Source organism: Branchiostoma floridae, unplaced genomic scaffold (assembly GCF_000003815.2).
Source record: "Branchiostoma floridae strain S238N-H82 unplaced genomic scaffold, Bfl_VNyyK Sc7u5tJ_1520, whole genome shotgun sequence".
Lineage (NCBI taxonomy): Eukaryota > Metazoa > Chordata > Leptocardii > Amphioxiformes > Branchiostomatidae > Branchiostoma > Branchiostoma floridae.
In genome coordinates this window covers 46002-60955 of record NW_023365742.1, presented here as the reverse complement: position 1 = coordinate 60955, position 14954 = coordinate 46002, and the positions used below count along the sequence as shown (strand labels likewise).

General features: G+C 42.3%; 1 protein-coding gene across 1 annotated transcript in view; it reads left to right on the top strand.

Annotated features, from left to right (window-relative positions):
• The window catches only part of LOC118408009 (DNA-binding protein RFX6-like), a 30166-nt gene extending 17972 nt beyond the window's left edge, over nucleotides 1-12194 (top strand). Inside the window, exons 6-19 of the mRNA XM_035808620.1 lie at nucleotides 135-162; nucleotides 2655-2759; nucleotides 3188-3265; nucleotides 4618-4731; nucleotides 5120-5169; nucleotides 5667-5767; nucleotides 5929-5987; nucleotides 6187-6331; nucleotides 6699-6793; nucleotides 7435-7552; nucleotides 7826-7948; nucleotides 9643-9744; nucleotides 10246-10836; nucleotides 11487-12194. Coding sequence (XP_035664513.1) covers nucleotides 135-162; nucleotides 2655-2759; nucleotides 3188-3265; nucleotides 4618-4731; nucleotides 5120-5169; nucleotides 5667-5767; nucleotides 5929-5987; nucleotides 6187-6331; nucleotides 6699-6793; nucleotides 7435-7552; nucleotides 7826-7948; nucleotides 9643-9744; nucleotides 10246-10836; nucleotides 11487-11677 — 1900 coding nt within the window. The 3' untranslated portion in view covers nucleotides 11678-12194. The remainder of the gene's footprint in view (nucleotides 1-134; nucleotides 163-2654; nucleotides 2760-3187; nucleotides 3266-4617; nucleotides 4732-5119; nucleotides 5170-5666; nucleotides 5768-5928; nucleotides 5988-6186; nucleotides 6332-6698; nucleotides 6794-7434; nucleotides 7553-7825; nucleotides 7949-9642; nucleotides 9745-10245; nucleotides 10837-11486) is intronic.
• The last annotated feature ends 2760 nt before the right edge of the window (nucleotides 12195-14954 follow it).

Below are 14954 nucleotides of genomic sequence, written 5' to 3'. Positions count from 1 at the left end.
TACCAGTTGTTGCTTAGAAAAGTGTGATAAATTTCGGATCTAGCCTTTATTCTATTGTTATAGGAAAGTATTGGTTGTTACGATATCGCCTACAGTTAAAATGTTGCTGTTTTTTGTTGTCTGTCTCTAACTAGGTTTTCCGGAATCAAGATCAAAACGGAGGTATGTCGGACATGTGTATAGACCCTCTTCTGTGCTTCCATTTGTTGACATTCTCTAGTCTCTTAGCAGCGGCGGTTACCGGGCATTGATAGTCGCTATGCCACAGGAAGGCAACAGACCTAACAACACCTCGTGAGCCTCCGATAAACACGCAAATAACCCGGCCAAACTCAGCGGTTAAGGCAACACTGTTGGTGCCGTGTTTAGACCACCTGTAGCTATCTCAAGTGGGCCGATGTGCCCTATGGTTTCAACTTACTATTACTGAAGTTATTCTTGTCTGTTGTTTTACGTACGATTTTTAGGGTAAGGTTTTTATGTCAAGCAGAATTCGTTTTGTGTTGTTTCTGTTTACTTTATGAGCTACTATCTTTAATAACTTTCGCCAAGGTGCTAAACGCTTTCCTGTGTTTTGAAGCGGGACGTTTGGTCCTGTCATGTTTTGTCCTTTGTTTTACCTTTCCTGACCTCGCCGACAAAATTTTGATACCGTAGCTGTGAAAGAATGTTTACCGGGAACAAATTGACACAGGGAGTCCAAACCTGCAACGTCGGAGGTTTGTTTCACGCCCCGAGACCCGTCGCTAGGCGGTGTCTCCCAACACACGGCATTCTCCCAGTGGGCGCCCCGGCAACATTGCCCTGTCACCGGCATGCGGCTAAAGTCCCTTCCCAGCAATCGATGGCTGAGAAGGCAGGGCAAACACAGCGCCCATACATACTTGGGTTGCCTGACGATGACTAGGATTACAAGAGGAAAACGCTCCTTGTTGCTACACAACTCCTTCAAGTGGCAAGCACGACGAAAATCTGCAAAGCCGGGTCTTGAAAGAAATGCCGCTACTATATCCACTAACAGATTACCTTAGTTACCTATCCCTTACACGCTACGCACAGTGTGTGACTGTGGTGCGACACATTTGTCAATGTGTACGTTTTTGTGTGTATCGCAGAGTGTCAACATGCCGTAGGCTTTGGTCCTGAACGTTCTTAGCCGGGTAACGAAGAGTTAAGAAGAGGATTGAATTCCCGCCGCAAGGACTGTTTGACTTACCAGATTTTTAGATGTGCGGACAGCTGAATACTTTGTGTGTTGGTAGGGTGATAAAAACTGGAAGTGATTAAATTTTGGGCTCCCTAGCGGCTTTTCCTTGGTACTGCAGCCACAACTGGCGGTTTTGTTCTGAAACAAGCTATGATCACGATCTTTGGGCGTTAGATAACCCTTGAAGATAACTCAAGAAAGGAGCAACGGATTTTCATGATTTTTGGTATGTAGGTACCTTAGACGATGTTGTACAAAATCAAATATTAATTATGCAAAACAGGAGTACATTTGCATCATTAATGAGAATATCCTATCACAGAAGGTAATTCTTGTCCCGGACATGATATGATCTTGACTTTTGGGTGGCAGATAGCTCTCATCGTCATGACAAAGTGGAGCAAGCTTCTGCCCCTTAACATTTTTTTGGAACTGCAGGGGCATTTTTGTCAGGTCATTCCAAAGAGGATAACTACATAACTCTAGTTATCTATCTGTTGGTTTGGCTGTTCACACACACAGAACTGGCTACCAGTGGCTATTACAAAGAGTAAGTCCTGCTAAAAAGAAAGGGCAATACAAATGGAATTTAACATGGTCAGAATAACAATCAACAACAGCATTCTAATTAAATCAAAATGTGCGGAACCTTAAACCTTGGACGGGGACATCCATTGTTTGTTTGTTTGTTTGTTTTCAAACACCTGGGTGATGAAAACCATTGAATATGATGAAAACAAAGGAACAATAGGTTCTTCTTCCACAGTCTATTGTATATAAATGGTCTAGAATAGCGTCTACAGTGTCGGTAATGGTATCCACAGCGACAGGAAACACACGCTTATGGCATCGATCGTAGTCGCTACTTTCAATGTCAATGAGGTTTATTGATAATACAATTGATAGTACAAAAAGGTCATTGCTATTGCTGAAGTATAGTATGGAAAGGCTGTTGTTATCTTAAGTGGAACGAAGTTACTTAGTTGAGCTGCAAACACGTGGCTTGGAAATTAGGCAACGATTATCAGAGGTGGATCGGAGATAAAACATTTTGAGCAAAGTGGGAAAAGTGTTCGCCTTGCATTCAATTCCGTAGGTTGTGGGTTCCTGGGATCCCGTCGAGTCAAATCAAAGGCTTTACAATGATATACTGTATACTGCTTTGTCTGCTTCGCACTCAGCAACTGGAAAAATTATGGGAGTTGAACAGGACCCCACTCCTAGTGGACTAATCCAATGCTTTGTGCGGCCCAAGGGCTATAGACATGGATGATGGGCACCTCCCGATTTTTGTGTGGGAAGGCCGTAAACTTATTTTCCTCCAGTATTCCATTATTACTGATGACTTGTACACTGTCTAAGATGCTATGAAACTTAAAGTTATTTTTTTGGTAAAGTGTTGAAAGAATTTTTGCATTCAGTATCTGTGTTTACATTTGACCAACAGGGATCAAGTCGGAAATATTCTCTGAGCTCCAAAACCGGGACTCTCCTGCCAGACTTCCCCGACTCCCAGAACCTGGTACTGCCAGATGACGTGGATAGAGACAAGGTAACGTGATACAATCTAATAAATGACTTAACCAATAATAGAGTTGGGTTTGTCCACGTGAAATTTAACATTCTTAGTCAGAAGTGATCGTTTTGTTTTAGTTGACTAAAGTTGAGTAGATAAAGGGGGTTCTGCATCGGGTCCTGTCATCGTTTTGTGCTGAATTCAGGAGGACTGCTTACATATACGCTGTATTCAATACGTGTCTGACAAGCTCTTTAAATCACGGAGCTTCCGAACGTACGGACGCTGTACAAACCTCCGAGCGGCAAAGCATTTTTGCACCAAAGCTATGATGATCCAAAAATGCTCACCCGTAAGATGTAAACAAAGATTTGAAAGAACCTTTGTGTTGTGACTCTTTGGCCACGCCGAACACGAATCGATCCATCCATTGTTGTGATTGCAATGTCTTGATTTCTCGCCAGGTGGAGACTTTTATCATGATGTACCGCACCCATTGTCAGAGAATACTGGATACGGTTATAAGCGCTAACTTTGACGAGGTAAGAGAAAAAAATTACCTTGTTCCAATCATGATGCACATAAAAGTTGCACTGGCTGTACAAAAAGTTATAAAATCATGAAAAAGTATTATTATCACATAGTGCTTTTGTACTTAAATATTACCTTAAGCGTTGAAATTTTGGCAATCCAAGACCGAGATATTTTTTTTCTATTTTGCTTTTGGACAGATTTGGACAATGTGGCACTGCACTCAGGTTTTGTAACTTATATCAACAGTGCCACATACCCGGTACAGACAGAAGGTAAAGGTAGTCCTTTACCTCCCCGACCGAAGTCAGGTACCCATTTTTACACCTGGGTGAAGTGAGGAAGGCCGTGTAAAGTGCCTTTCCCAAGGGCACAACGTCGGGGCGGGGCACGGCGGGGATCGAACTCAGGACCTCTAGGTTCCGAGCCGAACGCTCTACCAGTTACGCCACGCCCGACGCCAGCGAGATATTTGTTACGCTATCATCAGCTGCACAATGTAGAGCATCGATTACTGTGTCATGTGCTCACTGATTTTCTTCAAACTTCCATTACATATTAATTAAATACATATAAATAAATATTAAATATTTTTGCAATTTGCCTTTGGGCATGAGTTTGCAATAAAGATATATTAAAAATGTCGCTTAGACCACACTAACTCCACTGTATACTAGTAGATGACATCTGCGCGCCGATACTTACCAGTTTTCGTCCGTTTCCATACCGTACAAAGAACTATGGACAAGCTTCAAAGACTCTCTTTTCACAGCAGTCGAAAGGTTCATTCCACGCAAAACAGAAAAGCGCAAGTCAAACCTACCTTGGATCACACCGGCTATCCGCGCGCAAGCTTAAGCCCATTGGGAGCCGAGGCAGGAAATACAGACAAATGGTGGTATGGTAATAGTATGGGACCCTTTTACACAGAAAATCATCCACAAACTGGAAGCCAATCAGAGGCGAGCCACACACTTTGTACTTAATTGCGCGCTACTACAACAATTTAAACGTGTCAGTACGCGTCAATACGCTCCAAGTTGGTTGTATATTGCAAAAAAATATAGGAAATGGGCAATAATGTCATAGACTGCCTCTGTTCCTATCATAAACGATGTCGTAAACGCACTAATGATATCGAGCATTTCATTTTTGGTGGAAGTGCAGGTTTTCACACTACACTTTTAGGGATACTGTACGTACGGTATTCTTCATCAGGTCAGCTCACCCACATGACGTCACGGCCACCATATCTGTCGTTTGACCTTGAAAGAATCAGACCTGAATGCTGATAATTCATAACATGATTGTTGTTACATACTAAAGGAAATAAGATTAACATAGTCACGTCATGTTTGCGCAGGTGCAGAACTTCCTGCTGCACTTCTGGCAGGGCATGCCTGAACACCTGGTGGCGCTGCTGCAACTTGACGTCATCATGGATATTGTTGGGCTGTGCGACTCCATTTTGTACAAGGTGATCCTAACTCATCGCAGCTACGGTCGCCTATCCCAGGCGAACAAGTTAACATCTCCGCAAAAAAGATAAACATCAGAAAACTACTCGTTATGAAACGTGCAATGCTGCATTTAATGCACATGTGAAGTTATTAGAACTAGGTAATAATATACCAAATCCATTCCATTCCTTCCTTTATTCCTCCTCCTTGGAGAGCATAACATCATATAAAACATTAGAATGTGTTATCTTATACTCCAGCCACCTTCATGTATGTACAGCACAGTAATATTCATTCATTCATTCATTCATTCATTCATTCATTCATTCATTCATTCATTCATTCATTCATTCATTCATTCATTCATTCATTCATTCATTCATTCATTCATTCATTCAACTCCAGGTGCTGATAGATATTCTGATTCCATCGACGATTCAAGATCTTCCTGAAAGGTCAGATTAATTGACATTAATAATTCCACTTCCACTTCCACCGCGGCATAGTAATGTTCAGTGCCCTGGGCTTGAAGGTCGAAAATCCAACCACAACACCAAAAATCCAATACTGAAAAAAAATTATATGGAAAAAACATCATAGTGACTTTGTCAAATGGCTCATTTACTGGTACAGGTCCGGACCTGTACCTCTATCTGTAACCGATTCCTGCTCTGTACCTTAGTTTGCATTAAGTTAGACTGAGAACTATCTGTTCCCATGATATTGGAGGCTGTAACGGGTTGACATGGTGACAGATAAAGCGGAGCTTAATTAACTGTATTTTCAAAGTGATAAAGAAAGCCGACTACTTCCCTTCAAGTTGATACTTCTAATTTCTTAAGTCAGTCCGAGTCTAACGCTACGAACTCTGCGGGGATGGGTTTCACAGAGCCCAGTTAGTGCGAGTTTGTGTCAGCCGACTAACTCTGTTCCTCTTGCCCAACATCTACAGTCTGAGTACAGAGGTCCGCTTATTCGCCAAACGGCTACCTGGGTGGGTGAGAAACTCTATGGAAGACATTCCCGAGAAACTCAAAGAGAAGAAGCTTCAAGGTGAGATGTAAACATTGCACAGTTTTTTAAAAACATTATGCATGTTTCATAAAATAAATGTCTTGAGATTATACATTATTTCAGCACGGTGAAGTAAAATCCTGACCATTACACATTTTCATCCCATGCACGCATAACTCATGCATTCTGCACCTCTCCAGTTGTGAGATATTTCATCAAGTCGCTAAGAAGACAGACCTCTTTTGTTCATCTTGCCCAGGTTGGTTTTCGTTGTCGTTGAAGCATATCTTCTCATTTGAATGTCTTCATGGTCAGAACCTAGTGAACAGAAATGATTCATCTGACACCTGTGCGTGGTTTTATCCCTGTGGTTTTCTCTATTTTCTAAAAGTTTGGCTGTGGATGAATAGTCTGTGAGCTAAAATGAATTGACACGACTTTCGCATCTTTTCTCTCAGACTGCGAGAACAGTTCTCCTGAATCACGACAACATCACCCAGATGGTGACCGATCTGCACGATCTGGAGCACAGGACCATCCTGTCACAGGCCATGTTCCCTTCACCCAACCAGCGCACAGCACACGGCAGACTGTCCAAGGAACGTGAGTGCCTTTCGTAGATACATATTGGACACCCATAGTTGATACAGTTGATACAGTAGTGCAGGTTGTGACGCTAAACACTGTTAAAGGCAATTCATTTTGGGATTAGGTGCACTGTGACCTAAAAAATTCCTTTTATCTTGCATTTGCAAATAGATATTTAGATAAAAAGTGAACAAACAGACTATCACTTTCTCTGCTGATTCCCCAAGACCGTCACATGGACAATGATGAATTTTGAAATATCAACCTAATGGAGAATCAGTCAGATATCGAGACAAAGACACTTTTGAGAAGGCCTAAATAACTCTATTTTATGTGCCAGGGTACCCTGCGTAATTATGAGAGTTGCCGTTGTTTTCATCAGTGTTGGAGGAGTTTGAAGGTCTGATGAGGAAACAGGCACCAGTGGAGGCTTACACAGAGTGGGTAGACAGTGTGGTGGACCGGTGCGTACTCAAGGTGAGATTGGCAATCTCCTCATCATATGTAATCACCTGCCATTCCTTTTCGATTTCGCTACGCCCACTCTGTAGCTTATTTGGTGTTTGTGAGTCACTGACCATGCGTAATGACAACAGAGACACCTCGGGCGGATATTGCATTACATTAGTCCTGAAATATTACATACAGGACGTTTTGTAATGCATAAATTTATGATTACGTTATGGCAAAGTGTTATCAATAAAAAATCATTGCTGAATCAAAAATTGGGTATCATTTAATAGGATACTTATAATTATCACTTTATTTGCTATTATACGATCGCACAAGAACGCACGTGTATATTTGAACACAAACCTACGACAAATGTGACCAATGTGACAAAATGTATCTAACGGTACTTGAGCCCTGATTTCTCTATTAGGTTATTCAATCATATGGATGACATCCTCTGGTAACTGCAAAACTGATGCAAGCGTGCGAAAAAGCGTAGGCTCCGGGTCAAATCAACTTGAGAAGGATCAGAGGACTGACTGAAAGCTTCTTGGTCAGCATTTTTCTTTGTGTACTGTACGGACATAGCGTGTACATTTCTCACAAAGCTTTACTTTTTGTTTCTCTAATTGGTTTGTTGATTGATTGAATTTCATTCTATGAAGCCATCAAGACAGAAAGAGCAGACAGTGGAAGACAGAGCACAGGACTTCCTCCTACAGTGGGCCTTTACCACGTCCAAGATCATGAGAGACCTAACTCTGATGAGTGCGCCAAGTTTTGGTACGTTCAAACATCGCAACAAATTACTAACACAACTGTACATTTCCTTTGTATTATAGTGGATAGAATGGTCTCTTTTGCATGTGGTTGAAGCAGTTTAAATTTGCACAAGTATAACAGTACAACAGACTTTAAAAGTTAAAAGTGGTACGACCACATCCTCCCATGTCGGGGCCATACCTATGTGCAACATGTCCACTATTTCTCTTTGGCTATCAGGAAAATGGCTTTGTTTATTTGTGTTTATTTGTTTGTTTGCGATTGAATTCCTAGGTTCGTTTCACCTGCTTCACATGATGTTGGATGAGTACGTGTACCTAGTAGTGGAGACCCAACAAGCCAACAACATGGAAGTTGATCTGCTCAACAACCTCAAACGGCACATGAAGACAGCAGGTAGGTTAGAGGTACAAAACGTCCGACCACGGAACGTTTTTACAGTCAAAGTGACTAGCTATATAGTGGGCGCCATGTTGGTAAATTTTAGTCATCATGTGAAAACATCGCAAAGACTTAAAGAATGATTAACACAGCTTGAAAAAGATATACATGCCCGACGTGTCGGTTCCTCCTTGGCAGCCTTTAAAACGCCTCCTTGTCGCATCCTTGTCACATCCTTGCCGCAAGGCCACCATATTAAAATACTATGGCGGGAAAGCATCGAAGGTAGCTGAGGATAGTACCAACATCGTCGGCCAGGTAAATGTTTCTTGGGTAGTTTTAGAAGAACCTAAGTTTGCGATGACCTTCAAACCTGATGAAGTTATGCGCTGAAATGATACAAAGGTTAAGTACGAAAATGGGCCTCCTAGTGGCTTTCCAAGGTACTGCAGTAGAGCTTTGACGTCAAATTTTCTGGATATGCTACGGTCGCGATGTTTGAGGGGTGGATAGCTCTTTTGTGATCATCCTGATCATCTAATTGTATTTCACTGAAGGGTAACATAGTATGTGGAATGTTCACATTATAATGTCCGTTCCCATCTGCATTCCAGATACTTGGGCCCATACTTGTGTCCGCATTCTGACAAGATTTGAAGTGGCTTGTTGTATCTGTACTCCATCGAGTCATATCAGCATGTTTCGAATAATACTGTAGAATGCTGTCATACTGCAGTTAGAATACATTTTGAATGCCTTTCGATATTTCTCCAATGCAAATACACATCTAAAGTTCTGAGCCAGACAAAAAACATTCTGGCCAGACAGAATGGCACAAATGCCTGGAATGCAATGAGAATTCGTAAAATACACTATGGACAACTAGAGTCCATTCCAAGACACTGTGCGGATGTTTGTTGCCATTGTTTAGAATTGATTTCAAAGTTTTGTAATTATATGTCTAGGTCTAGGACATTTTATACTTCAGAAATATCTTTAACATTGTTTCAACTTTATAAATATTTCCCAGGTCCTGTAAAACTTTGGAAATATTTATGGTGTGTAATTGGATACTTCTAATTGTTTCTAAATAATGATAACAGCATTCTACCATTATTTACCATTTTCTACCATTTTTTGTAAATGGTTCGGTGGGCTAGGAAGATAGCAATTCACACAACCTTGCAAAGTATGGTTGGGCGCCATGCAACAATGGCCCACCACAAAGGATCCACCAGTGCCCAGCAGTGAAATTTAAAAATATACAGATGCAACAATAGGGCTAATACTTTTATGGGGACAATAAACTAATTCACCCATCTGGCAAAATTTACAAATATTTGTAAATATTTGTAAATGTGAAATAATCACACAGAGGTTTCACAATTATTCTATATATAGATTGTTTTTGTACAGTTACTTTCAAAATGTTTCTAAAATATTCAAAGGAATTCAAATGGATGAGGATTTTCTCAGTCGATTTTTTTAAAAGAAGTTAATTATTGTGGCTCAGATATTCTTTTATTCAAAATAATTCAGACTAATTACAAATATCACCTAAAAACCCTCATGGTGACTTGGAATGGACTCTATGAATATACAAATAATTTTCATCCCGACGGCATTCTGGTTCATTGCACCTCTCGTTTAAGGGGGTATGAAATAACTAGAATGAAATGACATACCATATTTTACTATGTGTACTTTAGGCGAAATCAGCACCAAACCAAAAGTTCGCCCGACGCCTTCATCTAACGGCCTCCAGAAGAGCAAAAAGCGGAAAGCAGAGACTGGAGCCGTCAGCTCTGGAGGTAGTGTATCTATTACCTTTGCCAGAAGGTTTTGTTTTCGGTATCGTTTGTATGTACGTTTTCGGTTGTAGATAGCTGGTGTGCTCGGGAAGAAATGACATAAGTTTTGGCCCACTAACGGCTTTCTCGGGAACTGCAGTTGCACACTTCGAAACAATTTAATCTTGTCCATATGCAGTCAAACCTGTATCAGCGGCCACCTTGGCAGAGCGGCCACTTGGCTATTGCGGTCACTTATTGTCGGTCCCTTGGATCTTCCCATTAAAAAATAGTCTAAAGAGGTCACCTCTCCAACGCGGCCACGGTCACACAATTTCCGGTCCCGTATATACAAAAAAAACAACAACACTGCATTATGCGGCCATATAGCGGCCACAAGTTGAATTTTTGATTTTTATCACTTCATCTGTCAATTTAGTAAGACCCATCTGGCCGTGTAGTTGTACCGTGCCATATTCTAAAGTTATTGCTCCATTCTTCCTTTTGTCATTTTGTTTGCAGAAGCTCCAAACGACGCTCCAGACCAAACCGCCGTGGGGAGAAGTTCTTCCACCGATCTGAATAGCCTGGTGCCTGTGGAGCGTCTCACAGCCTTCTCCCGGCCACAGACGAACGGTTACAGCGGTAACCAGGTCAGCCCGACCGTCAGGTCTCTTCCCGGATACTTCCCTTCCTCTGCCTCCCTTCCTCACTACACGCCAGTCAACCACTACCCTTCCCCTTCTGCCAGCGCGTTTGAGAGGGGGTTAGACTACTACCACCAGTTCTCTGGTTATAACGATCCGTACAGTTCTGTTAGCGCCTTCTCCAGTAGTCCACAGGGCGGCAGGTACGGGGACGCGATGTCGTACCGCAACACCGGGGCCATGCCGGCCTTCAACCAAGCAGCGCCGGCATACTGGCAGAACAGCGGCGGCATGACGCCGTCCAGCTACGCCGAGAACTTACACAACAAGGGTCTGATGGGGACGGCCGCTGGGTACGAGATGGAGAAAAGGAACGAGATGTACAGAAGCCGTGGTCTGATACCGCCTGCCGGACCATATGATGATGCGCAGGGATACATCTCATCTGCAGCCGGATATACTTACGGTAAGATGGTTCCTACAGTCCACACAGAGTACATAGCCTTCTTCGCGGCCAATTTACGGGCCTTTGTGTAATTTGTGGGGACAGGGACATATTTGCGATTTTACGCCTGGAAGTTTCTTATGTCGATGAGGGAATATTCCGGGGAAGTCTTGTGTCCGCCCGCAGAAGAACCTTCCCGGCGCAAAACCCCGGCACGATATGTTGAAAATCGTGAATATGTCCCCTCGCCGAACAAACTATGCAAACGCCCGCAAGAAGGCCGTAAAAATGCTACAGCATCAGTGGCGTCGTGTAGCGTAACCTTAGGGTACTCAGCTCGTAGCCCAGGTGTCCTGGGCTTGGGTCCCCTGATATGCTCCGACGTTGTGGGAAAGGCAAGTCGAATTCGTAAACGCGTGTGTAAACCGGGCATAATTTCATCCCTGAACATTCCTGGCTTCAACAAGTCTAACATGGGCTAAGACACTGAGTGGACTCAAAGTAGACATGCTGGGCGCATGCTTGCTCGAATTAATGTAAATTCCATATAATACATGTACATAAATTGAATTCTTGACAAGATTGTACATTATGTGCCCAAGAGAATATTTCTGCTGACAGTGTGCTTAGTTACATTGATTACCTCTATCATTGATATTGTCACGTTTCAGGTGGACGGGGAGGAAACGCCATGGATTCTATATATGGCAAAGCCAAGTACATGGAAATTGTTCCCTCGGAGCCGGTTTATGGTCCGGAGCGACAGGACACCTTCATGTCGCGTGAAGAGATGTATGCAGCGACTTTGGGAACGTATCTCCCTCAGATGAACAAGCCTTACAACATGGGACCGTACCGCTGATCAACCAATCAACACTGACAACATGGGACCGTACCGCTGATCAACCAATCAACACTGACAACACGGGACCGTACCGCTGATCAACCAATCAACACTGACAACATGGGACCGTGCCGCTGATCAACCAATCAACACTGACAACATGGGACCGTACCGCTGATCAACCAATCAACACTGACAACATGGGACCGTGCCGCTGATCAACCAATCAATACTGACAACATGGGACCGTACCGCTGATCAACCAATCAACACTGAAAACATGGGACCGCTGATCAACCAATCAACACTGACAACACGGGACCGTACCGCTGATCAACCAATCAACACTGACAACATGGGACCGTACCGCCGTCATTTTGAGGTTGGAAAATGTGGAAAGAGAACGTGAATGATTACCTGGATTTTTGCTTACCTGGACTTTAAAAACATTCCACAGAACGCGTCGATGTAGGTTAGACATCCAGGTAATAAGATACGCCAAAAATAGCTACTCAAGCAACTGGATATGGTTTTGAAACGGTCAGACGTTTCGGAAAGAATCCACTTTCCTTCGTCAATGACACTGAAGTGATCTGCAAGAAACAGGTCTTTTATACTCTAACTATGAATGAAGACAATTTTAGATGTCCAATAGGAAAGGTTGTAAGACAATTCAGACTGAAGACAATTTGGATTCCAAAGAAAACAAAGCTAAGCCAAAGTCAAGCTGAAGACAATTTGGATTTCAAAGGATATCAAGGCTAAGACACAGTTAATGCAAATGAGTCAATTAGCTCCTGTTGTTTTAGTTACAGGAGCTAACAGAACGTTTTTAGATTTTAGATGGATCTAGTTGATAGTTGCGTTAATGACTAATGTTATTGATGTTCCATTTGAAAAAAAAGTTTTCAATTCTTTCTATTAAATTTACATGTACGTAGATATTCAAGTGTGTATGTTATGGAACGTCTGTGTGAACAGTGTGTTTAATGTAACCAATAAGGCAGAACAGCTCATTGAATGTTGTTTCAATGCATGGGATATGAAGGATTGGTCGTGCCTATTTGTAAATACGTGAAGTACATCAGTTGGTAACCTAGCCGTCTTAGCGACGGTGAAGTAGTTCATTCTTGGGCAAATGTTTGGCAATATGTAATGGACGTGTGCGTCCCAAGTCAGATCGGGGGAGATAACAACACCGAGAAGTTTGAATTGAGTTTGTTTGAATGAAGTGACACGTTGTAGCTGTTGCTGGATGTAGTGAATAGGTAGCCTTATCCTTTTTTCCTTGCACTGATCACCATATCCGTGGTTTTGTTAGCATTCACTGAGAGAGAAAAACCTCCACCCCATTCAGGTACAGCGCCCAAAGCAGTGTGGTATAATGTCAAAGTTTAACTTTTGTAACGTTACATTTGAGTGGAGTGCGGCATTCAATCGGTTAAAGTACAAAAACCAAATAATGGAGTAAGATAAAAAAAGAATAGATCTAACGTTAAATCTGCTGACTAGAACTTTATACCGCTGGCTGTCTGAACTGACACCAGTCGTACACACAGCGGCAAATGTGTACTTGTGATGAATTGTTGCATTTCTTTGGTTGACTCAGTAAAGACAAATTATTGCCTGTAACCAATGATTGTGTTTGATATTTTCTGTATACGAATGTTGGTTGAGTTTTTCAACAAGAATGGTTATCCAAGAAATTTATTTACTGTACATCAAATAAATGCTAATCGAAAGAAACTACACATACAATATATGTATTTGGTTTAAGAAGACTATCATAGAAATGTATATTATGCAAATTACAGCTATATATACATAATCAATTGATGAAACGATAAATCTACAAAGGCTCTAAGAGGTAGTTGGTCTGCTAACTCTAGTTAATGTTATGCAAACCGAGACAATAGTTGACTGTTTATCAATAAGGGGCCTTCTCCTTTGACATATATTGCTCACAATTCCTGCACAAGCGAACTGCCAATGATGATCGAGATTATTGGAGCGTCTGTTGATGAATAGACGAAGAAGTGCCGCTGTTTGGTAAGGTTGATAATATTTGAATCGTAAAAGGTGTGACTTGAATATATTTTGTGATATCGGCAGTGACATGTTTTGCATGTTGTAGTTGAAATCTGATACTCTAATGCGAGCTTGTATAGAATTATAGACTAAGCTCCTGTGGTCCAACCAGCCATAAACGAACCAGCGTGGTTGTCTCAACCCACTCGTGGCCCTTGAAGTCAGACAAGCGTGGGTGTCCACAGCAAGGACATTCTCTAGAATTAGTCTCCCAGCTCACAGAAAAAAGAATGATGTCCCACGGAGATCGCCTTACGGTATCGTTCCCTTTTCAGACTAATCATCTTGTTTTATGCATAATAATTCATACATGTTCTGCGGCTCAAGACCGTCCACTTGTTTTTGTTGGTACAGCACCAATGTACGAGCAAGCACATCCCGTCCGTTCCCCTCCCGAGGGGGCCGGCAGCAGTCAGCCCAGCGCGCCGGTCTCACTGCCTCTTCATGTCCGCGGTTCAAGCGGATGTGTCTGCGGTGGTGACGGCGCCTCTTGCCGCTGGCAAGAAAGGCTAGAAACGTCTTCTAACACGTACGAAGAGGCCGATACTGTAAAACTGCGAAACCTTCCGCCGCCATTACAAGGGGCTCGACTGAAGCAAGCGACTCTGAAAGTGACCGAGTCGTCCATCGAGGAGACTGATGATGATGGCACACCTGTACCATCTCAGGCTAGCCTACCTGACGCAGCCGATACATCCGGTAACAAGGAATTTGGTCACATTCGTGATACGATCGTTGTACGATCGCAAATGGATGTCATTCTTGGTCGTGCAGCTATTGTCAGTTGTCTTAGCTTGTTACAGAGGTCTCAGATTTTTGTTGGTGGTTGTTTCTGTCAGCCTGCTTGAAAATTCTTTTGCATCAGCATTCTATGACGACCTACGACAAATGTGACCAATGTGACAAAATGTATCTAACGGTACTTGAGCCCTGATTTCTCTATTAGGTTATTCAATCATATGGATGACATCCTCTGGTAACTGCAAAACTGATGCAAGCGTGCGAAAAAATTTTTGAAAATAAAAAGCTGTATTCAAGTGGCTATATAGCTAGAAAGATATGACTAAGCCAGCATATGACTAAAACAGTTTGTCATTCTACACTAGGCCATGTTGGATTGCTTATGTGGATGAAATCCGCGTGCGCATCAATTTAGGCCGTTTCCAAAATGTTATAGAATGCCAAAGTAACTTCTGGGTCAAATGAC